At 45.9% G+C, this 25,407-nt stretch overlaps 2 protein-coding genes across 2 annotated transcripts; both read right to left on the bottom strand.

Annotated features, from left to right (window-relative positions):
- Positions 1-2,561: 2,561 nt before the first annotated feature.
- Positions 2,562-16,191, bottom strand: si:ch211-266g18.9 (transforming growth factor-beta receptor-associated protein 1). The gene is made up of 13 exons (XM_048228609.1): positions 16,164-16,191; positions 15,624-15,778; positions 14,831-15,391; positions 14,232-14,432; positions 11,966-12,120; positions 10,025-10,107; positions 9,319-9,663; positions 8,017-8,074; positions 7,765-7,914; positions 7,076-7,216; positions 6,755-6,911; positions 5,039-5,460; positions 2,562-3,806 (listed from the first exon to the last, which is right to left on the bottom strand). The coding sequence occupies exons 2-13, from the start codon at positions 15,736-15,738 to the stop codon at positions 3,636-3,638; spliced, it is 2,559 nt and encodes an 852-aa protein (XP_048084566.1). The 5' UTR covers positions 15,739-15,778; positions 16,164-16,191; the 3' UTR covers positions 2,562-3,635.
- A 1,933-nt stretch (positions 16,192-18,124) lies between these two features.
- Positions 18,125-23,924, bottom strand: fhl5 (four and a half LIM domains 5). Its single transcript, XM_048251704.1, has 6 exons — positions 23,790-23,924; positions 23,227-23,390; positions 22,018-22,192; positions 20,995-21,164; positions 19,316-19,502; positions 18,125-18,344 (listed from the first exon to the last, which is right to left on the bottom strand). Exons 2-6 carry the CDS (start codon positions 23,383-23,385, stop codon positions 18,193-18,195), a joined length of 843 nt encoding a protein of 280 aa, XP_048107661.1. The 5' UTR covers positions 23,386-23,390; positions 23,790-23,924; the 3' UTR covers positions 18,125-18,192.
- Between the last annotated feature and the right edge of the window lie 1,483 nt (positions 23,925-25,407).

The following is a 25,407-nucleotide window of genomic DNA, read 5'->3' as shown; positions in this document are numbered from 1 at the left end:
ATTTATTGAGGTACCTGGCTTCGCCATTTCGGCATGATGACCCGTCTCTGGCATTTACTAGGTGCAGTAAAGTAAAAATAAGGGCAGGGAGCTGGAGCATCTTGAGTTGATATTGACGTGGACGATAATTACTGTGGACATGCATCTGTGGACTCTTCAGGCCTTTAGTCTCACTTGGCATTGTGGAGAGACAGACTGCACTTTGCTTGTCCTGGAATACAACTCCGATGACAAGCTCTTACCTTCAGGCACATGCCAAGCTCCATCTGAAGTGAATTTACTGTTTTACATAAGTGTTTTCAAGTAAACAGTTGCAATTTGCTGGATTGGGCTTGCTTTTAAATTTAGACAGAGAGGTCCAGAAGAGAATGTTCATGTTGTGCTTTTCGGCCGGCCTCTGTCTGTGGCCATAGATATTTATAAAGGCAGCCATGTCTGGTTTTCTTCCATAATTTGTTCTGTAACTGTCGATTTTTTTGCATCCCGCTCTGTTTCTTCGAGTGTGAAATGACCATCTGTGTGGGAGCTCTTTAAAGATCCAGGCTCCAGGCCAGCGCCCACCCAGTTAGGCCATGTGATTAGCTGCCCAACCTACAGTACACTCTTGGGAGTGTCAGAACAAGTGACCATACTTTAGTGTTGGGGCTTTTGCTTTTATTTGTGATAGGACAACAGTGTACAGGAAGTGATGTTGAAGAGAGATGGGAGAAGGCCCAGGAAACAACTGCAGATAGGATTTGGACTCTGGTCCATGGGCACATAGAGCCGAACATCTGGGCATGGTTGCTTTGTGCCAGAGCATCCTCCAACAACTGACAGGGTCACCACTGGAAAGTGCACTTACTTAAGTTTTACTTACTTAGTAAACCACATACCAGAAAGAAATTAACCCAGGGAAATGGGTTCAGTGAAGTTTTTTTTAAAATCAACTTTATTCACTTAAATGTCCCTTGCAATGGTAAAAACAAAATGATTAATGGTCAGCAATGAGAACTCAAAGTCCAGTTGGGTTTTACGGACTGAAACCCAGCCAGCAGCGGATGGATTAGGATCTACTGGAGCCACCAAACGAGAGAAAAACACAAGGTGCACGCATCCCACGCGCAGCCATCCATATGTTTACAAACTCCCTCGCACACACACACACACACACACACACACCATCGCATGAGCAGCTTTTAGTCCAGACTTGTAATTCCAGATAGACTCCTCCTTTTGAAAAAGTCCAGTGGACAGACATCACAGGGAACAGATACGTTTGTGTGTACGGTCAGCATTAAGTTAAAAAAGCGTAAATTCATAAATCTGGACCTTTTCTCTTCTCCGCCTGACACACCACTGTGTGTTTATGTTTCCTTGGAACAAACATCCATGTATTGCTATATTTGTTTACATATTATTACTTTTTTCGAACACTATCATTTGAATTTAATGGCATATGAATTTATGTGTGACAAGACTGGGTTGTTTGTGGAATTAATGAATATATACACGGCAGTGAAAACTTTTAAGGGCTTGGAAGACAGTCGTGCCGGAGAACAGGGCGTCCTTGGGCCGACTGGCCTGAGCTCCTGAGGTCAACATGTGAAAAACAAGCCTCTGATTGGTCAGACTCTGGCCCGTGCGGTCGCCCACTAGAACAATATATCTCATTCATAGGAAGTGGGTTTTGACATGCTATGGTCTATGGAATATATATCGCCGTTTAAAAGTGCCCAAGCTCCACTTCTGTGGTATTGCTGAGTGTATTTTAATGCAAGGAGAGTATTGACTGGGCCATATAGTGCACTGGGATGTACGCTCTGGGCCAGCCACAGGGCAAATTAAGACTGTGAGGGGCTGAAAAGGATTTGGTCTTCCGTTTATTTTCAGCCACCTGATGGAGACAGGCACATGACTTGCACGGGTAACCTGTGAGTGTGTGTGCACGCGTGTGTGTGTGTGTGAGAGAGAGTGAGTGGGTATGTGTGTGTTTGTGCGCGTGTGTGTGTGTGCGTGTGTGTGTGTGTGTGTGTGTGTGTGTGTGTGTGTGTGTGTGTGTGTGTGTGTGCGTCTTGCGATGCGTGGCGGCGTGTGCGGTGTGCGTGTGTGCGTGTGTGTGCGTGTGTGTGTGTGTGTGTGTGTGTGTGTGTGTGTGTAAAATAACCAGGATTTTCCTGTCAGACTAGACTGTGGCATTGCTGGGTGAAAAAACTCTCCATGAGTATGTCCTCTGGGAGTCTGAGTGGTGCATCTGTCGGACCGCAGGCAGCAGTCTTGGATCGGGTCCAGAATCCAGTTCAGGTGCCCTGGAGTGACAGCCAAATATGGGGCCGGGCCGTGGGCCTGGTGCCCTTAGCCCCTAGCACACAGCCACACACTCTCTCACACACACACACACACACATATCCACTCCCTTTCACTCTCTCACACACACAAAGCCACTCACTCTGTCTTACACACACATACCCACTCACTCTCTTTCACACACACACACACATACCCACTCTCTCTCTCTCACACACACAGCCACTCAATCTCACACACACACACACACCCACTCACTCTCTCTCTCTCTCTCACACACACAGCCACTCAATCTCACACACACACACACAGCCACTCAATCTCTCTCTCACACACACACACACATCTTCAGAGCTGCCAAGTTGGCCATAAAGTCGCTAATTAAAACGAAGCGGTGTGTTTGGTCCCCTGCAAAGCCTCTCTTCTTCTCACTCGTGTGCCGCTGGTGAGTGCGGGCTGAGCGCCGGAGCTGCACTGTTATTGGCTCCGAACGAGCCGGACGAGACATGCGGGGGGGCCATGCCCTGGGCGCCCCCTTGTGCTGACGTCAGCCCAGCGGCCACTAAAAGAACTTACGAGCGAACCGTTAAGAGGCCACTGCGGAAAAAGAGACAAGAGCACGCAAAGTGTGTACCCATGTACAATACACACAGTTCAAGAGCTCATTGCACAGTGTGTACCCATGTAGACTATTCACACAGTTCAAGAGCTCATTGCACAGTGTGTACCCATGTAGACTATTCACACAGTTCAAGAGCTCATTGCACAGTGTGTACCCATGTAGACTATTCACACAGTTCAAGAGCTCATTGCACAGTGCGTACCCATGTACAATACACACAATTCAAGAGCTCATTGCCTTGTGCCATGTATCATTTCACAGATAGTTTCCATATTGTTACTCTAATTATGCAGCCATTTACAGAAAGATTGAAGATGAGAGTGGGCATTTGGAGCGATATCCCCACCCCCTCACTTGCCCCCCCAGAATAAGTAGTGAGCACGGAGTTGCAGCAGTAAAATAAATATCACTGCTTGGGGGACGTGGTCGACCTGAGTTCAATTCCTGACTAGTGTTTTTAAGTCGCTAAAAGCCTGGCCTGTGGACTGATGTCTGATAGAGATATAGACCTTTGGAGTCTAATAGATGTAGGCCTTTGGAGTCAGATAGAGATGTAGGCCTTTGGAGTCTGATAGACATGTAGGCCTTTGGAGTCTGATAGACATGTAGGCCTTTGGAGACTGACAGAGATGTAGGTCTTTGGAGACTGACATAGATGTAGGCTTTTGGAGTAGGGTCAGCTTTGTGCCCTTCAGCCTTTGTTTAGGACCCATGCCTTTGCGAGACGTTATGATGTTGTTATGACGGTGCCAGGGGCACCTTTGCCACCCGTGGTGCAGTGGAGGTGGGCGATCTCGCCCGTTGGCATGAAGACAAACTCGGGTCGTGCGAGTAGACGCTGGCAGACCTGGCACCTGGTGCCACGTTCCAGTTTGATCATCCTGTTTGCAGCCTCAGTCTGAGGAGAGACAGAGAGGGGACAGAGTCATCAGTGGTGTTTTGCCTTCAGCATCAGAAGTGTCAGTGGACCCACAGAGTCAAGTCTCAACAGCTAATCCAAACACAGACTTTTCTGTGTGCACCAACAGTGAAACACAACAACAAAAATGCCTCCTGTCTGGAAACTTGAAGGATAGAAAAAGGTACAACAACACCTCACCTTGTGGACTTGTGTGGTTTTAAAAAAAGGTACAACACCGCACCTTGTGGACTTGTGTGGTTTTACCGACAGTTTAAGAACTGTATCCACTACTCTGACACTTTCTTAATTGGGCTTGTGTACCGTGGTGGTAAACTGCTGTACTGTACATCTTAGGCGGTCAGTTTGTTAGATGTGCCCTTGTGTGGTCTGGTGACAGGTGAACAGAGGTTGAAAATAGCAGACCAGATCCACATACACACATGGTTTGTGATTTTAGTTCCAGAGTTGTGAAGCCATATGTTAAATATACTTAAAGTTCATTAGCACTTTAAAGGTGAATGGTTCTGTGGTGATGTTTCTTTACACAAACTACAGTAGTTACTGACAAAAAAGGGAACAAATTGTGAAACTGCAAATGTGATGAATGGTCTTTGATAAAGAACGAGGTTTCTAAAGGTTTCTAGGTAGAAAACACACAGGATCTTTTAACTAGTAGGATTTTCCCCCCTATGTTCTATTCTAGATAGAAAGATAGATAGAAACTTTATTGATCCCCATTGGGAAATTCTAGCTCTATTGAAGTCGGAACCTTTCCATTCTTCATGCCTTGTCCACACAAACCTGGGTATTTATGAGCACATAGCTTTTCCAATGTGTTTTGGCCTTTCATCTCTTCCGGCCTAATGTCACTCACTGTCTGTTTGATTGACATGTTCTTGACAGCCTTCCATGGCTGTTTTTGCATATTCGTTCATGTGGACAAGACCTCATTCCCTTTGCTTCTGCTTTGCTTAATTCAACAAATCGTCAAAGCGGTACACAAATCACACAGTGTAGATGCTGCTGGACCCAAGACCTTGACTGTAGCTCTCTTTCAATACAATTTCAAGATGAGATTCCCAAAATAGTCACGTCTTGAACTGTATTGTCTTCTTTAAACTTCTTCAGTCTGCAGCGAAGCATAAAACTCAAAACGTCACTGTTTTGGGAATCTCATTTGAATTGCATTTGAAAAGAGAGCTACAGCGTGCTTTACTAGCTCTGCTCACCCGTGTGGATGTGACCCTGCACTGCTCTGCGGTGGTCAGGGCCGCCTCCACCTGCCTCATCCTCCTCTGGTGGAACGCGCTCCTTAGCGCCTCCTGGAGGAAGCTCCCCACCATCTGCACGGACCAGGCCGCTGGCAGCGCCTGCAGCACGGCGGCCGCGTCAAACGCCCTGGCGTGACGGTTCAGCAGGTCTGCTGCAGCGCCCTCTGCTGCCGTGGAGTCCAGGTAGATCTGCAGCAGCGAGAGGAAAAGCCTCTGCCTGAAGTCCCGCTCGCGGCCAGCAGAGGTCCTCCAACAGTAGTCCACGGCTGCCTGCTTGTCCTTCTCCTCATGGACTAAGATCTGCAGGGCCCTCTTATGCTCCCCAGTCTTCCCAAGCAGGATCACTTTCTCCATGTGTAAATTTGTGGATGCAATTTTATCTGCCATACAGATGCAGGATATGTGTTAGTGATGATGGCTATGATGTCAACAACATAGACAAATGACAGTCAACATGTACACAGAGATCTAGGCTCTCAAGGATGTTTAGCAAATCAACAATTAAATATCGTTTCTGTTTTATGGTGTACCTACTGTATTTTTCCCATCAATTTGTTTTGGAGTGGAAGAAAAGAGCATTTGTGGTTGGTGAAGGCTGCTTTTAAGGTGTGATCACAGATTTCACTCCAGGGGGATATTCATTGACAGATTGAACACCATCTGCCATTAACCGGTTTGGAGATGATCATCATAATATGAAACAGGATGTCCAGACGCACACACACACACACACACACACACACACACACACACACACACACACACACACACACACACACACACACACATACACACACACAGTCTCAGTCTTCTTTCACATGCATGCACACGCACACACACACACACACACACACACACACACACACACACACAAAACACACACACACAGTCTCAGTCTTCTTTCACATACATGCACATGCACACGCACACACACACACACACACAGTCTGCCATCCATGACATCCATGCCCAGAAATGTTCCATACTGACCAGGCCAGACACACAAACACAGTCTGGTGCATCTATAATTTACCCGGTTTTTAGCTGAGAAAGCAACACAAAAGAGCAATAAATAAAACATAGGTGTCCTTTAAATGTCAACGCTCTGTCACCTTGGATGACCACACTGGATTACCAAAGTGTGTGTTCATCACGTCAGGATTCAGTGACCGTTAAGAGCGTCGTCATCACAGCGAGTCGACTGCCACAGAAGCTGCTGCAGGGTGGACCTAAAACCCTAATCCTAACCTAATCCTAACCCACCTAAAACAACCTGGATGGGTTATGAGAACTGTGCGCTAATCATAACGAAACCCACTGACCGTGCCTAGCGGCTGGGTTGTGAGAACTGTGCGCTAATCATAACGAAACCCACTGACCGTGCCTAGCGGCTGCATCCCTCTGGGCCAGCTGCTACAGCAGATGCTTCTGGACCGACCCAGACCCCAACCCCAACCCCAATCCACCCAGGACCGACCCAGACCCCAACCCCAACCCCAATCCACCCAGGACCGACCCAGACCCCAACCCCAACCCCAACCCCCCAGGACGACCGTGAGTGAATCAGGATTCTAGTGTGTTGACCATCACGGGAGTCACTGACCGTGCACAGCGACTGCGTCACAGTGAGTGAATTAGGATTCCAGTGTGTTGACCATCACGGGAGTCACTGACCGTGCACAGCGACCGTGTCACAGTGAGCAGATAGCCACAGGAGCTGCTGCAGCTTGCGTCTGATGTCTTCGCCGGCCGATGCGTCCACCTCTCCGGGGCTGCGCTGGAGAATCCGGGCGATGTACGCCAGCGCCAGGAGGGTGTGATGGCTCTCCTCCTGCCAAGAGACCATTTCATCAGAGCCCATCGTGTCAGGGACACCCAGGAGTTTGCCCCCTTCCCTCTGAATACCCCGCTAAATACCCCGCTAAATCTCATCAAGGCCTTGTAGTATTAAAGCATTACGGCATTAAGCGTGCATGCCAGGGCTTTAGTACCGACCTTGCTTTTTAATACTCCAACCAAATATTCCAGATACATCAGTGAAGACACGGGATACTTTTGTAAAAAAGGGATGACCTCGTCCGCGTGACAGGATGGGATGGGTCTTTCAGTGTCCTGCATGAAGATTTGGACTCCTGCCTTCACGTGAAAATGACACACACAAAATCACTGGTCACTCTCAGAATAGGCTGCTAATGCATGTAAAACCACTGGCTAACCCTTTACTTCAACACTCGTTCATTTAACACTGCCACTTTTGTTGATGTTCTTGCTGTTGCAGCATAATATACTGTATCATGATGACAATTGTCATTATGGTGCCATTACATACACACACACACACACACACACACACACACAGTCATGCACACACAGTCACGCACATACAAGCATACACAAAGTTGCAAGAGTAAGGGGTGGAGTAGGAGATGGACACAAACTGACAAGCGGGAGAGGATGTACAGGACTGATCTAGTTCCTGTTTATTCAGTGTTCACTTGTTCGTACCCTCATTGCCGTATTTTCTTTCTTTTGTGCCTGAGTTGCCCTCTGAGCTCCTGTGTTAGTCCTTAGGATCCATCTCAGCTCTCAGCACACTGTTTCGCTGTACAATTCTGCCCTCTACCCTCTGCAGATGTGCAGGGCAGGAGAAATGTGTGTGTGTGTGTGTGTGTGTGTGTGAATACCTCTTGATCTCTCTGCACGGCCCAATCCGCAAAGCTCCAGAAGGTGTCTCTGTCGTCCAGCTGTCTCAGTGTACTCAGGATGTGCTCGTACGCGTCGGCCGCTGTCCGAGAGCTGTCATCATACTGCCCTTCGGCCATTCTCACCCACGTCTGCGGAGACAAAGACACCGTTGTGTCGCTGGCACTCTTTTCCTCCACAAGTCATTGAGTCAATTTTAGCCAAGCGGATGAATCATCGGGCTAAATCGCTACCTGAATCGCACTGAAATGTTGACCGTGGCTCTGGTAGAGCAGTCCAAGGGCAAAGAATCTGCATGAAGAGAATTACGGTGAATTAAGTGGCATTCATAATGTGACTGATTTGGTCAACAAATGAAGCTGTCCATTCTTCCCTATTCACACCATTAATTAACACCTAGATGCTAGCGCCCTAGTCTGCACGATGAGCGAAGTGCAAAGTCTACAGTCCCACTAAAGCTACTTTAGTGACCAGACAAAATCTATTTGCTAGTTCAACACCATGGGCAAGTTATTGAAGTGCTACTTTAGTGACCAGACAACATCTATTTGCTAGTTCAACACCATGGGCAAGTTATTGAAGTGCTACTTTAGTGACCAGACAAAATCTATTTTTGCTAGTTCAACACCATGGGCAAATTATTGAAGTGCTGCTTTAACCAGACAAAATCTATTTGAACACCATGCTATTGAAGTTAGTTTGACCAGACAAAAATCTATTTGCTAGTTCAACACCATGGGCAAGTTATTGAAGTGCTACTTTAGTGACCAGACAAAATCTATTTGCTAGTTCAACACCATGGGCAAGTTATTGAAGTGCTGCTTTAGTGACCAGACAAAATCTGAAGTTCAACACCATGCTTATTGAAGTGCTTTTAGTGACCAGACAAAATCTATTTGCTAGTTCAACACCATGGGCAAGTTATTGAAGTGCTACTTTAGTGACCAGACAAAATCTATTTGCTAGTTCAACACCATGGGCAAGTTATTGAAGTGCTACTTTAGTGACCAGACAAAATCTATTTGCTAGTTCAACACCATGGGCAAGTTATTGAAGTGCTACTTTAGTGACCAGACAAAAAAAAAATCTATTTGCTAGTTCAACACCATGGGCAAGTTATTGAAGTGCTACTTTAGTGACCAGACAAAATCTATTTGCTAGTTCAACACCATGGGCAAGTTATTGAAGTGCTACTTTAGTGACCAGACAAAATCTATTTGCTAGTTCAACACCATGGGCAAGTTATTGAAGTGCTACTTTAGTGACCAGACAAAATCTATTTGCTAGTTCAACACCATGGGCAAGTTATTGAAGTGCTACTTTAGTGACCAGACAAAATCTATTTGCTAGTTTAACACCATGGGCAAGTTATTGAAGTGCAAACATTGATGAGTCATCTCAATGCTTCCATATGCCACATGACAGTTGTGTTTCAAGCATGAGAACTTTGCTTTGCACTTAATTTGTACTTGGCCCCTAATAAGCTTAGGCAAAATTGTGTTGCTTTTCAAAGAAAATGAATAAGCATCTCTGACCTTTTGTGCTGTCTCAGGTCAGATGCACTCAGGTCAAGATGGCAGTCATTGGGAGAGGTCACCATCTGACCGAGCCTCTCACTCTCCCCCAACTGCAAGTAGACTTTCAGGAGTGCGGAGTCGACGTCCGAGCGACACGACAGACCCTGAGTGGTCCCTCTGACCGCCCACAGGAAGTCGCCCAGGAAGTGGAGGAAGCGGTGAAATGAGGCCTGGTCCTCCGTGCTCATGAGGCGCAGGTCTCTGCTGGTGCTGACGGACGGCAGCTGGCTGTCGAAGTCCCCACAGACGTCGCTGACCTCTGGGTACAGACGGATGATTTCCCGCGGGTCCAAGTCACCGTCTCTGGACGACAGCAGAATACAGGAATAACTTACTTCATTACAGAAAGGTTTGACTGAGGCAGTCAATGATGATGCACCAATTTACAAAATGAACATTAGTTTTGTTTACAGTATATTTCATGTCTATATCCTTTTATTTTTGCAACTAGCATTTGGAAGTAGTAGGAGGATATTGCTTTACTGAAGCATAATATGGCTCCATTCATGATGGATAAAACTAGATATTTACATTTCAATCAGTCTGAATAATTGTACATGTAAAAAAATGAATGAAACATCACATCTGTGGTCAATTCATAATAGCAAGATTCTACATTTCAGTAATGTATAAATGATTAAAGCACTGGTTCAAAAGAACTTACATCAGGAGTCCTTTGGCCTCTTTGAAACTCTCCTGGTAGAAGTGCATTAATCCCAACATGCAGGAAATGTTCTTCCTTAGGTCCTGTAAGTCATGAATAATGAATGGGGAAATATAAGTCTTGGATTATAAAGTGAGTGTTGGCCCACACAAGGCAACTCACCCTTCAACCCTGAGGGCAAAAAGACTGTGGGATTAAAATATTAGTCCTACCTCAATAACACAGCACCAGATTAACAGCTGTAACCTCTATCTGAATTACTTAACGCCAGACTTCCTCCCTACGGGAGAACTGAATATATACATGAGCGTGCCACTGACCAGAGTCAACCTGGTGATCCGGCAAGCCAGAGGGAACGACCTCCACAGTACCGAATTGTGTTGCTTTACTTCTATCCACAGTGACTGCAGAGTACAGACATACATCATCATCCTCAGTGTGTGTGTTCATGGTTATTTTATTTGGCCCTTAGGGCATTAGGGTCGTGGACATAAAAATATGTGGCTGCCTCTTAAAAACACATGTAATTCCTGTGCAATAACTGGGATCTTGGATATTGCCCGTTGACCTTTGTGTTGTGGTTGTCAACGCATGACTTAACCAGTGAAACTCTTGACCCCATGTGACCTTATTATTGTTGCTGTTGTTGTTAACACATTACTTACAGTGCTATGCTCTAGCTGGCATATAAAACCCGAAATGTCATCCCAGGAGGATGCAGGTCATACACAACGTTTGTAGTAAGCCAATAGCGCTGCGCTGATACCGCTGTCATCACATCGGCTGTTTCTGCGTGCCACTTACGGCCCGAGTCTGAGCCTCGTCTGGGCCAGGTTGCCGCCGCAGAAACAGCTGTTGTCCTAATCATTTCTAACCTACATTTTTTTCCCCTCCCGCCTGATCAGATTTGAACGGTGTGTCACATCTGGTGGGTGTATCCCGTGAACACGTCGTGTAATCAGCTCAAATGAGAGAGCCGCTTACCCCCCGTAGACACAATGACTCCATGGTGGGCTTAAGAACACGGCTAACATACATCCCATCAAAATGCTATTGTAATGCTTGTAATGTATGTGTATGTGTGTGTGTGTGTGTGTGTGTGTGTGTGCTTGTGTCAGACAACACTCATCTATCTTAGCGCAATAGCTGTGGGTCTGTCTGATTGGATCATTTTAAAGGTTAATGCTGGTAACATGATTTGCATCATCTGCATTTGCATAATTTCAGACCGTGAGAAAAGACAGACGAACAGCCGACACAGACACAGGACAAGTCTGGCTCTCATCTTAGTCAGATTTCACACATATAACAGGTGCTTTTGTTCAACACAATTCTTTCATAAGCACATATGTTAAGGTAGTGTTCAACACAACTCTTTTATAAGCGCATATGTTAAGGTAGTGTTCAACACAACTCTTTTATAAGCACATATGTTAAGGTAGTGTTCAACACAACTCTTTTATAAGCGCATATGTTAAGGTAGTGTTCAACACAACTCTTTTATAAGCACATATGTTAAGGTAGTGTTCAACACAACTCTTATAAGCGCATATGTTGAGGTAGTTGCCCCCCCCCCCCCATTCTATTTACTTAATTACTTTATTAATTTATTTTATTTCCAATCTTATTTTTCATTTTCATGCTCCTTGGGTATCAAACTTGAGTACCATGTCTTTGGTGTTGGTAGTCGCATTTGCGACCGTTAGGAAAACAGATCAAAGTTGAAGTCCAGTGCTGACCTCAGAACAGGTCTGGTGTGGGTGAAGAGCGATGCCTGTGTGTTCACTGAGTCCAGTGCTGACCTCAGAACAGGTCTGGTGTGGGTGAAGAGCGATGCCTGTGTGTTCACTGAGTCCAGTGCTGACCTCAGAACAGGTCTGGTGTGGGTGAAGAGCGATGCCTGTGTGTTCACTGTGTCCTTCGCTGGTGTCTTTTCTTTACCTGGTATGAGTGCTGTGGCAGGAGCTCTCTAACACCGTCCAGCAGGACCAGAGCCTGGTCCATCCTCTCCTCCGCCATCAGAGCCTCGATCTGATCCTCAAGGGCACATGGACGCAGGCAGTAAATCTCCCTCTCCGCGGTGACAAACACCCCCTCTGGGAAGGAGAGGAGGAAGACAGGAAAAGCAGGAGGATAGAGGAGGAGAGGAGAGAAGAACAGAGGAGTGTTGGGGTGGAGAGAAGTGCGGAGGAAGCCTGTTATTTCTTTATTTTGAAAAGTGTGCAGAGTTGTACGTGACTCTGTTGGCCGTCAGAGTCTTTTTTAAAAATGGTCGCACTTAAAGATAATCATCATCATTATCATCAGCACCATCATTATCCTCATTAGGAGTTCACATTACCAAGAAAATAGCTTTTGGAAATGAGCGCGTAAGGAGCTCCAATTACAGGGTGCGCTGGGACTCATATTGAGCAAGGTGCACTACTGGTGCACTACTGGTGCACTACTGAGAGCGCACAGCATGCTGGGAACTGGAATCGCTGGTGTGAAGTACCTGAAGCCACTTACTGTAATATACATTGAGTCTTATTGCAAGCAGAAAATCTTCTATAGGCATATACAGTGTGTTTATACAGTATACATTTCATTCACATTCCATACACAATCTTTCCACTGTTAGTTCACTAGTTTAATCCGTATCTTAGTTTGCATCCTGGATTACAAACATTATATCACACATATTATACTTGTTATTTCATCATAAACATATGACTTGGACATTTCATGCACAGGAAGTTGTCATCCACAGGAAGAAAACGAGAGTGGCATATTTATATAGATACCAGTGCAATCCTCACAGTCCCACAGTTACAGTCTTCACCCATAGATCCCCTGCCCCACCCTGCTCTACTGCCCACCTGCCCCAGCCTGCTCTACTGCCCCACCCTGCTCTACTGCCCCACCCTGCTCTACTGCCCCACCTGCCCCAGCCTGCTCTACTGCCCCAGCCTGCTCTACTGCCCCACCCTGCTCTGCTGCCCCACCCTGCTCTACTGCCCCACCTGCCCCAGCCTTTGTTTCTACTGCCCCAGCCTGCTTTACCCATGCATTGCACCTTGTTTATTGCCCCCCATTGCTTATTGCCCCACTTTGCCCCACCCTGTTTCTATTTCGTTCCACCTCCTGTTTCATTGCACCACCTGCTCTTAACCATGTTTCTATTGCTCCCACTTGTTTCTTGTTCCCCCTCCTGCCCTAGCCTGTTTATTGCCCCCACCCTGCTTCTACTGCCCACCTGCCCCATCCTGTTTTACTGCCCCATCTGCCGTTCCAATTCTGTTTTACTGCTCCCACCTTGCTCTATCATGCCCCACCCTGCTTACTGCCCCACCTGCTTCTAATAATTTTTTTCTTTGCTAATTTCTGCTCTACTGCCCCACCTGCCCCAATTATGTTTCTACTTCCCCTACCCTGTTTCTATTGCTCCCACCTGTTTTTTTCAACACTTTACTCTCTGTCACAAACTGTACAAAACTAACACACACATTTCCCACGCTGCTGCCAGGATGACAAGTCTCCCCAGGGACCACCCAATCTCTCATTGTTCATTTGCCTGGTCATCACACACACACACACACACACACACTGGACTGCACCCAGGACAACACACCCCCACTGGACCGCCACTTCCTCATCTTGCGCTCTGGGCACGGCCACAGGTCCCTGAGGTGCAGCAGGGCTTGCTTTGGCAAAAGTCTGGTACCTGTAGCCATAGTGGCACTTTAGCACCACACCCCGCCGAGAACCCTTCCATTGCTTGGATGCCTGTGAGCACTGTCTGCCACTGCTGTGTGATGTTCATAGCTGTGTGAACTATGTGTGCATACTACAGTCAAGCAACTGTTGTCTGCTAATGACGACTGTCTGCTGTATGATGTTTATAGCTGTGTATACTAACGGTCAAGCAACTGTTGTCTTCTACTGACGACTGTCTGGTCTGGTGTGTGAAGTTCTATGTTCTATGGAATCATGAAGATAACTGAACCCAGAAGGACCTATCTGTCACTACAAGCTACATATTACAATGCACACATTGTATACATTTCCATGATTACTGAACCCCCAAGGACCTATCTATTGCTACAAGCTATATATTACAATAAACACATTCTATACATTTCCATGATATCTGAACCCACAAGGACCTCTATCTATCGCTACATGCTGTATGGCAACATGTGAGAGTGTGCCAGTGGTCAAGAGGCACCTGTGGTGGGGGTCAGTGTCGCTGCCTTGGGTATGGGGATGACCTGCTTGAGCTGCTGGTCCAGCGTGCTGTAAACATGCACGGTCTGTGCCTGGTCCTGCAGCACCAGGGTGTAGGGGTGGCACACGGCCGCGTCCAGGATGCCCGCCGGCCATGGCACTGGAGGACGCTGGGAGATGCCATCTGACATCACAAACATGCCTGAGGGGAAAGACCAGATGCCACAGGTCAGGTGTTTGTGATGGTCATCATGCCAACAGATTCTGCATGTTAAACTGAGGAGATACTGTCAGGCTGATATAAATCTTGACTAAGAGAGAATGTAGATAGATAGATAGATAGATAGATAGATAGATAGATAGATAGATAGATAGATAGATAGATAGATAGATAGATAGATAGATTGATTGATTGATTGATTGATTGATTGATAGATAAATACATAGGTAGATAGATAGGTAGATAGATGATAGATAGATTGATTGATTGATAGATAGATAGATGGATAGACAGAGGTGAGTCAATCAGATAGAGATTGCTTGACTGGCTGGTTTATTGATTGATTGATTGATTTCCTAATGAATGAATGTATTTCTCACCCAGTGAGCCAGGCCCATTGAGCAGGAACTCCCTTTCCCCTGCCTGTTTGACTAGCAGGTTCTGCCTGGCCAGGTTGTGCTGGAACAGGTCGAGTGTGTTTCCACTCTCGTAGTCGCACAGCATGTACCTGTCGGCCGTGGCGACGCACACACAGGGCTCCCTGACGGCCAGGGCCAGAGGCTCCCGCCCCAGCGGCAGCTGCTTCACACACTCCCACTTATCCACGTACACCCTGTGGACGCTGATCCACCTCCTCTTTACGGAGGCTGTGACCAGCTCTACGTACACCTGCTGAGTCGAGGACACAGAGCTGCCCACTTCCATACACGACACGTTCGGGATCTTCTTTAACGGCGAGACAGGTTCTAAGGAGAACATGTTCAGGGCAGTGACGGAACCGTCCCAGAGAACCAGCAGGTGGTTGAGGACCGGAATGGCCCTCAGCTGAGAGACAGGGCCGCTGCGGCCCATCTGACGCCGCTTCACCTCCCGGATGTTTGGGGCATCGGTGGCTACCGCACTGGGCAGGTTTAGCTGGTGGACCACGCTGTCCTTCCCACCTATGGGACCACAATAAAAATAAGCCTCAGGGTTTTATTGTGTTATCCTGACAAGCCTCAGGGTTAATGTGTTCTCCTGACAAGCCTCAGGGTTAATGTGTTCTCCTGACGAGCCTCAGGGTTTTATTGTGTTATCCCGACATTTTTGTTGTTGTTGTTTGTTTCAATGTATGTTGAATTGTGTCTTAAAATGAGATGGTCAAATGACATCAATCAAAATCATCAATCAAACCTATATAGAGGCTTTTGCAGCACCATTCCACACACTGAATCCCGGCTTTGTCCTTTCCTTTGCCCACCACTGGCTTCTCCGTCAGCAGGACGCAGCTGAAGGCTCTCACACTCATAATGGGTCTGGCTACTGGTAGTGTTGGATGTCAATGTTTACTTGAGAGAGAAGGGTTACATTCACTGAATGGTAATAGCCAAACATAGAATACAACTGTATCTCACTGTAGTTATCATAGCTATCACAGTAGTAGTAGCAGCACACAATTCAGCTGTTGCTAAATTCTCTTCTCTTCACAATTATACAAGTACTCTGAAGACAGAAGTACAATTATACAAGTATTCTGAAAGTGCAAGATCAAAATGTTTAAGTCAATTTTTAAACAATTTCAAGTTTACAAACTATCAACCACCCACAAATGACCCTACACTCGTGGGCTCTCTTCAGCGTACTGCCCAAACCCTCAACCTGTATCCTATATGCATTTTTCTACCACAAGCTTTCATAATTGTTGATTTTCTTTCAGAGTGAAGTTGTCCTTACCTCTCCTTTGAAGTCACTGGTGTGGAAGCCTCATTCCTCTAAGTGTAGTTTGACCTTGTCATGTGACTGCTCTCATCCTGAGAGGAAGTACGAGTCAGCACTTTGTGGTCAGTTCTTCAGTTGGAGCGTATAGTTGCAGGCCGTAGAGAGGAGGCTCATGCGCTCATGGGCATTCATTAACCAGTGAATCTGTGTGTGTGTGTGGGTGTGTTTGTGTTTGTGCATGTGTGTGATTCTCTCTGTGTGCACGTGTATGTGTGTGTGTGTGCGTGTGTGCTGTAAGCGTGTGTGTGTGTTTCTCAAATGTATGTGTGTGTGTGTGTGTTTTTTCTTTGTGTGTGAATGTATGTGTGTTTGGGTGTGTCTATGGCAGTGTGTGTGTGTGTATGTATTTCTGTGTTTGTGTGTTTGTGTGTGTGTGTATGTGTGTGTGTGTGTGTGTGTGTGTGTGTGTGTGTGTGTGTGTGTGTGTGGATACTGTTGCATGAACTCAACACGACCCTGAAATGAGTTTGAATGCATTCAGTTTTAAGTGCTATTCATTTGCATGCAGTAATCAGAGTGAATTAATAATTGATTAAGAACAGTTCTTAATAGTGATTATAGTTCTTCTGCTGGTAGTTTTGCAAGGTATTGTTGCCATGGCATCCACGTGACATTCACGTCTCCTGTGGTAACTGTAATATTCAGATTACGCCAGTAGACTGAATAAATGTTAATGTTTACCATGAGCTTGCACGCACTGCTTACATCATTCCGTTAGTATAAGCGCCAACCGGATGAGTTTAGGGGGGCGCGAGTTCGGATGGTTCCCCAGCAATAAAGCAACATAACGCGAGGCTCCGTTTGATCATTTGTAGTATGCAAGTATACGCTACGCATAAATATCACAGTAACCTCTTTTTATTCAGGAAATCAGAATTCAAAAAGTAACATCCATCAAACATTTATAATGACTTTTTTTTTTTTTAAAAAAAGACAAAAAACAAGATAGAAGTGCATGCTTTATATTTTATAGACTTTACACACAACTGCATCAGTGAAATAATCAGTCAAGCAGTGTTTAGTTCAGATAACTAGTACGTTCAGTATTCACAGAGAGAACTAGAGAAAGTAAATGACAACCAGTACGCCACGTTTAGAATTCTAGGAGCAACAACAACACTGCTATGGTACACTGCATCACGTCATAAACAACTCACCATCAAGCCTTTTTCATAGGAGTACAATAAACAGCTCTTGTCCAGCGCTTGTGGCGGTATAAGTATATATTTAACTGGAAGCCCAAGCCAGGAACACTAAAAATATGAGTGAGATGACCTCATGGTTGGTTTCTGGCAATCAGCAATCACTTTGCATGGAGTCCACAGAGCCTCTGTGCCATCAGTGGGCTAAAGTTGGCTCCTGTATTTTTACATGTCGACAATTGGTATTAAGTCTTCACCAAAGCTTCAATCCATCACTTGGAAATACATCTATTTAAGTCTGAAGTTCCGTGCTGCGGTCGGAAACACACACACACACACTCACTCACACACACATATGTTTAGTTTCTCTCTCTCTCTGTCTCTCTCTCCCTCTTTTAGACCAGTGCCATGGAGAGGCCACATGGTTTGGGTTTCTCTTCTGGTCTCAGGGCTTCCAGCAGTGAGTGTGGGAGTGTGTGTGTGTGTGTGTGTGTGCGTGTGTGGAGGTGGGGTGGGGGGTGGGTGTGTATGTGTTTGGGTGCGCAAGAAAGAGAATAAGAGAGTGTGTGTGTCTGTTTGCGTGTATGTGGGTTAGGGTTTGGGTGTATGTGGGCGTCTGTGGAAACTATGTGGGTGTGGTGTCTATGTGTATCTGAGTGTGTTGTGTGGTTGTTTATGTTTGTGCGTGTATGCTTCTGTGTGTGTGTGTGTGTGTGTGTGTGTGTGTGTGTGTGTGCGTGTGTATGCTTCTCTGTGTGTGTGTGTGTGTGTGTGTGTGTGTGTGTGTGTGTGCGTGTATGCTTGTGTGTGTGTGTGTGTGTGTGTGTGTCCATGTGTCCATCTCATTTCTCGCGTCCGCAGTCGGTGCACAGGATGTCGTCCCTCAGGGTGAGGAAGCCACGGCCCACCAGTGTGACGGAGCACTGCATGCAGCTGAAGCACTCACTGTGCCACTGACGCTCCTCAAACGAGATGTACTTCGCTCCGGCCAGGTCTACACACACACAGATACGGACACACACACAGGTACGGACACACACACACACACACGCACACACACACACACATACACACACACACACACACAGATACGCGCGCAGGTCGCGCATGCACCCACACACGCACACACACACACAGATACGAACACACACACACTCACATACACGCATGCATGCACGCACACACACGCACACACGTACGTGCGCACGCACCCACACACACAAACACACACACACACACAGAAACCAGAAACATACACACACACACACAGATATGGACACACACACACACACACACACACACACACACACACACACATACAGCCGAAAACACACACATAAATTGTCATTTCAAAGTCTTTTCTCATTTCAAGTAAAGTTGGGCCCACTAAGTTGCACCAAAGTCCGGATAGGCAAGTTTCCCCTCTCGACGGCCATCTTGGTTACACACTTGGGGCAATTATTTGGGGCAGCTATTTTCTTATCCAAGTGAATTGGGACCTCATGTAAATATGTAAAGAGATCATATTAACGTACAGTATGTATCAGGCAAATCTGTTTAAATCTAAATTGAACGGTATAAATATCTCCCTCCAAATCACTAGACCTTGAATTTCCCCTGGGGATCAATAAAGTATCTATCTATCTATCTATCTATCTACTAACTTATGGCTAAAAAGGACAAAAATGTGGTTGGTTACTGTACTAACATTACAGGAAGGGGCTGGATATATGTAGACAACTGCCATATTGGTGTTACAAACTAACTCCATACATTTCTATGGAGGATTCTTTGAGTGCTGTGTCTCCTAATTAGAAAGTCTCTGTTACATTACATTGGTTACATTACAAAGACTATTGGGCTTTCTCTTGCAATAGTCTTATGTTGTCCGAGACACTTGAGATTTGGCATCCATCCGAGCAGCTACAGGATTGCATTACTGTGATGATTCACACTCAAACTTACTGGTAATGGGCTTGGTGCAGCCCACACACTTCTTGGCGTAGAGGTTGCTGAAGCAGTCCAGGCAGTAGGGGTAGTTTTCACGGGAGGTGAAGCGCTGACCAGCCAGCTGCCGCTTGCAGCCGATGCACAGGAAACAGTCGCGGTGCCACGGCTTGTCCTGGTACGTCACTCCGCCGGTGGTGATGGCCTGCAGGGGACGGATGCGGGCTGTGTTAATGTGGACATACTTTAAAGCAATGTGGTTAAAGGGACACCAGGCAAGCCTGTGTGCTTTTTCTCTACAAAGCTCCCCCTATCCGTGTCGATACGCGTGCATCTTTGCCTCTTCCGTCAAGGGTTTTCGCTGCTTCTTCGCCGGCTCTGCCATTATACACACGTTTGCAACAGTCGCTAGCCGGGTTTCATTAGCCTGCCTCTGTGCTGGGGATGCAGGATGTAAACTGATCCTGCTTCTCGCGATGTCTGAGACTTTGTGAGACAAAAGGTCGCAGGTAGGATACACTGAACATGCAAGTGGGAAATTCTTCCTACAGGCAGTAGGGGCGGGCGAGAGAGTCTTCATTCGCCCTGTAATGAGTCATTTAAGCATATACCGAATTACGAAGATGATTCATTAACACAAAAGCGTTGCCTGGTGTCCCTTTAATAGAGAATAATGCACCCTCACTGATCCTCAAGGGGCCACTCAGATTGGAACCATCTCAATGCCATCTAGTTATTTGAGTGTTACATACATTGGGATTTGAATATTTTTACTTTTGAATTCTGCATGAGTTAATTAAAGATCGATTGGCTATTCGATTCATAGATTGATTGATAGATTGGTTGATTTGTTGATTGATCTGCTCCAGTGAATCACAGTGGCAATTAAGAGGCAATGTTGAGGAATGCCATGTGATACAAATCTAAATGTAAAGAACAGACCTGGAACAATGTCCCTATATCATCTCTGAATGGAATTTATTGGAAATTTGATGATTGCACAATGTAATGTTCAGCAAACAGTTATTGTGTGCACATCCCACCTTCTGGTGCAGGACAAAAGAAAACTATACTCAATTGAAAAAATATAATGTCCGCAACACTGCTTATGACTCCCAGTTATTTAATGCACAGCAATTTGCCTGAAGAAGACCGAAGGGTCGAAACGTTGCCTGTTGTGCATTAAATAATTGGGAGTCATAAGCAGTGTTGCGGACATTATATTTTTTCAATTGTGCACAATGAAATGTGTCACAAAAACAAAAATCCCTAAAATCTGACTATGTAGTATACTAGTGGTCACTATTGTGACGTCATCATGTTCACTATGCTATGAGAACGCTGAACAAAGTTCACATATTTCAATTGCATCCCTCCATACTAGACACCTTAAAGATTATGTGTACCAAAAGTTGTTGTCCTATGTTTACATAAACATACTTTTCTAAACTTTAGTTTGGGAGCTTTTGGGTGGACATTTTCTTGTCAGGGTGCAACCAAAACATAAGCAGCTCTGGTTATGTGACAAATTACACTACACATTTGGCACTGCACATGTTTAACTGAGACCCTTTCAGGTTTCTATTTTTGGGAGAAATGCATTGATAATTCATCCAGTAACATTTTTAAAGGCACAGGAGCAAGACTTTTTTGTAAGGTCACAATGGTGACCGTTGGGATTTAACAGGTTAACCTACTTTTTTGCAAGCACAACACTGGTAGGCAAACTGCTTCTCATAGCACTGGACACAGAAGTAGCTATTGTCTTTGGGGATAAAGGACTTGGTTCCTATTGGCTGTTGGCAGCGCTGGCACAGGAAGCAGGTCTCGTGCCAACTGTTTCCCTTGTACTCCATCTTCCTTGAACCTGGGAGCAAACACAGAGAGATACACACAGAGGAGATAGAGGACACACACACACACACACACACACACACACACACACACACACACACAAATACACACATAGAGGAGATGCTTTGTAGCGAGATCCAGATATAGCACTCTGCAGTCATTTCAAAGCGTTTATGTTTTATTTAGACAGCTGACAGTGGTCTGTTTACACAGCTAATGAGGACCCCATGAGATGCTAACGAAATGCTGCTGAGAGGCTGGGCTGCCCTAACGTCTCTTGCTGCCTATCATAGGGTGCGTTCGTCTTCAGAAATGCGGCTTAAAGCAATGCATCCTGGGCTTCAATGGCAAAATGGACTGTATAGGAAGTCCAGCCTGCATTGCTTTAAGCCAGCGCTGTAAACCGCTGCATGAATCCAGACACAGTCATAGTCTCCTGCAAAGTCTTCTGAAACAATTGTCATGCTCTACAAACTGAATGCTTAGTTATGCACCCAGCATAGCCCAGTTGTAACAGTACCTGGCATGTACACACACACACACACACACACACACACACACACACACACACACACACACACACACACACACACACACAGCAACAGTACCTGGCATGTACACATGTACACACACACACAGAAACAGTACCTGGCATGTACACACACACACACACACACACACACACACACACACACACACACACACACACACACACAGCAACAGTACCTGGCATGTACACACACACACACACACACACACACACACACACACACACACACACACACACACACAGCAACAGTACCTGGCATGTACACACACACACACACACACACACACACACACACACACACACACAGCAACAGTACCTGGCATGATGGTCTTCTTGCAAGTGGTGCACTTGGAAGAGTATTCATGTGAGTAGCACTCTGTGCAGAGCAGAAGATCGTCTTTGGCAGCGAAGGCCTTCTCCACCAGAGAGCGCTTGCACTTGGCACAGTTGAAGCACTGGTCGTGCCAATGGCGCTCCTTGTAGGACAGATCCTGATAGAGAGGGACAACACGTTTCATTCTAGTACAGCCTACACTTAATGACAAAGACAAGTGTACTCAATATGACCCAGCGTACTCATTTGACCTAGTCATATCATCTTGTTTCTCTGAGTGTGAAGTCATGTGAATGTGTCGTGTTAGAAACCCATGTGTACCACAATGACTTCACTGGGTGTATGTGAAAATCATTTGTTTACTGTACACAAGTGAAAGTGCATGAATGTAATTGTATCATGGTGTGGGTTTTTCTTCCTGGCTTTTATGAATGAGGTGTGTATTAGCGTGTGTGTTGTGTGTGTGTGTGTGTGTGTGTGTGTGTGTGTGGGCATCTGTGTGCGGGCATGTGTGTGTGTGTGTGTGTGTGTGTGGGTACTGTATGTGTGGGTGGGTGTGGGTGTGTGCGTGCGGCGTGTGTGTGTGTGTGTGTTGTGTGTGTACTGTATGTGTGTGTGTGTGTGTGTGTGTGTGTGTGTGTGTGTGTGTCGCGGAAGGTGTGTGTGTGTTACTGTATGCGGCACGCGTGATGTTGTAGGCGTGTGTCGCGTATGTGTGGGTGGTCGCAAGTGTGTGTGTGCGTGTATTAATATATGTGTGTGTGCGTGTCCAGGAGTGTGCTGTGTGTGTGGCGGGTAACGTGTGTGGGTGTGTGTGTGTGCGCATGCGTGTGTGTGTGTGTGTTTACGTGTGTGTGTATGTTTTGTGTGTGTGGTATGTACTGTATGTATATGTGTGTGTGTGTTGTTTGTGCGTGTGTGTGTGTGTGTACTGTATGTGTGGGTGTATTGTGTGGGTTTGTGTCTGTGGCGTGTGTGTGTGTGTGTGGTGTGGGCGTGTAACCTGTGCGGCATGTGTGGGTGTGGGTGTGTGTGCGCGCGTGTGTGTGGGGGGTGGTGTAAGGTAATAAGCTGTGACCCGTGTGCGCGCAAATGGGTGCGTGGTGTGTGTGTGTGTGTGTGTGTGTGTGCGTGGTGCGGATGTGTGTGCCGCTGATGGCCAAAACTGGGAAGCAGCCACTACAGTCCTACCTTGTTGTTGCATCCGATGGGCTGGGAGCACACCTCACAACTATTGGCAAACAGATTCTCATAGCACTTGGTGCAGTACTGGGTGTCGTCCTTAAGGATGTACTTCTTCCCCAGCAAGGACTCCTTGCAGTAGTGGCAGTCAAAACGTTCAGCAGACATCGTTACTTCAGGGTCAAAGGGCAAATTAGTTTGTCACATGCATAGTCAAACACTTACAACAAGCAGTGAAATGAATTCCTGACTCCACCCCAACTGTGCTATCAAATACTAATAGTATAATAAAAAGTTATGTAATAAAAATTAGGTTTAAACATGAATAAATAAGAAGCTAAAGATAAAAGATATTGAAATTAAGTTCAGAAAGACAGTCCAAACACAGGCAGCGGCACAGTGCAGATATTCACAGCAAATAAATACGGTTGTAACCAAGTTGTGATTTAAAAACCACAGCTGCAAAGTCAAATTGCCTATACCGCTTGCTCAAGGTTGAATAAAGAGAGATAAAAGAAGTGCATATTATCTACTAGTAAACATTTAAACAGTGGCAAGTATGTGATACTCACAGAGTGATGCTGGCGTGCACACACACACAGAGAGGCTTGTGGCTGCAAGGGTAATAAAAAGGAGGCGATGTGTGGAGATAGCCAGGGATTAGGGGGGATGCATTGAACAGGCTGCCTATAAATACTAGCCCTCTTATTAGCCAGGGGTCCCTGAGGAGTGAGAGACCCTGCCGCCGGCACATTTCTGCACCTTTTATGGGAGTCGGGCCCAGTGCACGCACCCTCCGTGTGGCTACGGACGCTACGCTTTTTTTTTTTAATGATACCGGCACGAAAAAACAACAAGAAGTATCGGGCTTGACAGGAGGGTGCATGGGCTGTTTACCGCCAAACATGGCTGTGTTATTTTGATTGAGGCATAACTTGTCCTTGCAGACAAACACACGCACACACATACACTCCCACACACACACACACACACACACACACATATGTCGCTGGTGGCAAAGTCTAATCGTGCTTTAGCCGCAAAGCCAAGACCACAGACCACGGTGAGTGCTCAGCGTCTTAATAAATAGTGACACTGTCTTGGCTTGGGATCAGTTGAGAGGCTCTCTGTAGCTCTAGGGTGTAGCAGACAGAGCCAGTTTTCCTCGAGAGGGGCCCCTCTGTGTGCTCAGCTGATCGTGGCCTGAACAAACAGTTATTTATCAGGCTTTTTAGCTGCAAATAGACAGGGAAGCTTGCATTTAACACACAAGCTATGTTTGATAAGCACAACAAAATGTGTCTCATAGGTGACCATTAGCAATCACAGGCAGCTGTATCATTATGCATTGGGATCAAGAGGGGCATCTTTGGGCCAAAATAGCACAGGAAGGCCTTCGGTCCAAATAATCCATCAGATCTAGTGGACAAGGTCAGCTGTTGGGCATAGGTTAAGAGAAACACAAGCAACATCATCAGTGCCATCAGTACCACTGTACCCCCCCACCACACACACACACACACACACATTCGCTACAAACTGCGTGGTTGTTTGTCCGATCCTCCTGCAGCCATTGTTCTGCAGGAATGTATCTCGGTTGGCAGAGCGTTATGATGGGCAAGCCAAGACCCAGGCATAATGTCCCCCAGTGGTTTCTCAAAGACTCACAGACTGCATGCCTTCATGCTAGTGCATTGCTCAGGATAAATGGACTGACTGAATGTCTCTACAATGCCATGAGAATCACATGAGGGATTTACTGTAGTTATTTGTTATTTTACCTATTATATCCTTATTTACATCCTCATGAGCTTGTTCATCCAGAGAAGACATTTTGTTGTTGTATTTTGTTGTATTGTGGTTAGATTCAGTTTATGTCTAGTATTTGTCTCTGCAGACAAATTTAATCTTTAATTTGTCTCTGCAGACAAATCTACATTTATTCACAACAAACAGATAGTTCTTTTCCCCAAATCAGAATATATATGAATAAATGCTTCATGATTCGTGCCAGCTTGTTAATGCCAGCTTTTCATGATATGCTGTCTAAAACATAACAGCTTCTGTAGACATTAGTCTGTGCCATATTTATTAACTACAACATCGGAAGGTGTTATACATGGCAGTTCATGCCAAAGACACCTACTGAACAGCGATGTGTGTTTGTAGATCTCAGAACAGGTGTCAACA

This window comes from Alosa alosa, chromosome 1, assembly GCF_017589495.1.
Source record: "Alosa alosa isolate M-15738 ecotype Scorff River chromosome 1, AALO_Geno_1.1, whole genome shotgun sequence".
Classification (NCBI taxonomy): domain Eukaryota; kingdom Metazoa; phylum Chordata; class Actinopteri; order Clupeiformes; family Clupeidae; genus Alosa; species Alosa alosa.
Note: the sequence above shows the minus strand (reverse complement) of the source record. Positions and strands in the feature narration are given on the sequence as shown.

Excerpts from the sequence above, each read along its gene's own strand:
- fhl5 (XM_048251704.1), bottom strand. The coding sequence starts at position 23,385 with ATGTCTGCTGAACGTTTTGACTGCCACTACTGCAAGGAGTCCTTGCTG. Across the intron at positions 19,503-20,994 it reads AGTGTTGTGCTTGCAAAAAA|GCCATCACCACCGGCGGAGT; the intron begins GTAGGTTAACCT and ends CGTCCCCTGCAG. Across the intron at positions 18,345-19,315 it reads CTGCACCAAGCCCATTACCA|ACCTGGCCGGAGCGAAGTAC; the intron begins GTAAGTTTGAGT and ends GTGTGTGTGTAG.
- si:ch211-266g18.9 (XM_048228609.1), bottom strand. The coding sequence starts at position 15,738 with ATGAGTGTGAGAGCCTTCAGCTGCGTCCTGCTGACGGAGAAGCCAGTG. Across the intron at positions 6,912-7,075 it reads TTGGAGTATTAAAAAGCAAG|GAGGAGAGCCATCACACCCT; the intron begins GTCGGTACTAAA and ends GTCTCTTGGCAG. Across the intron at positions 3,807-5,038 it reads GCAGGGTCACATCCACACGG|ACTGAGGCTGCAAACAGGAT; the intron begins GTGAGCAGAGCT and ends GTCTCTCCTCAG.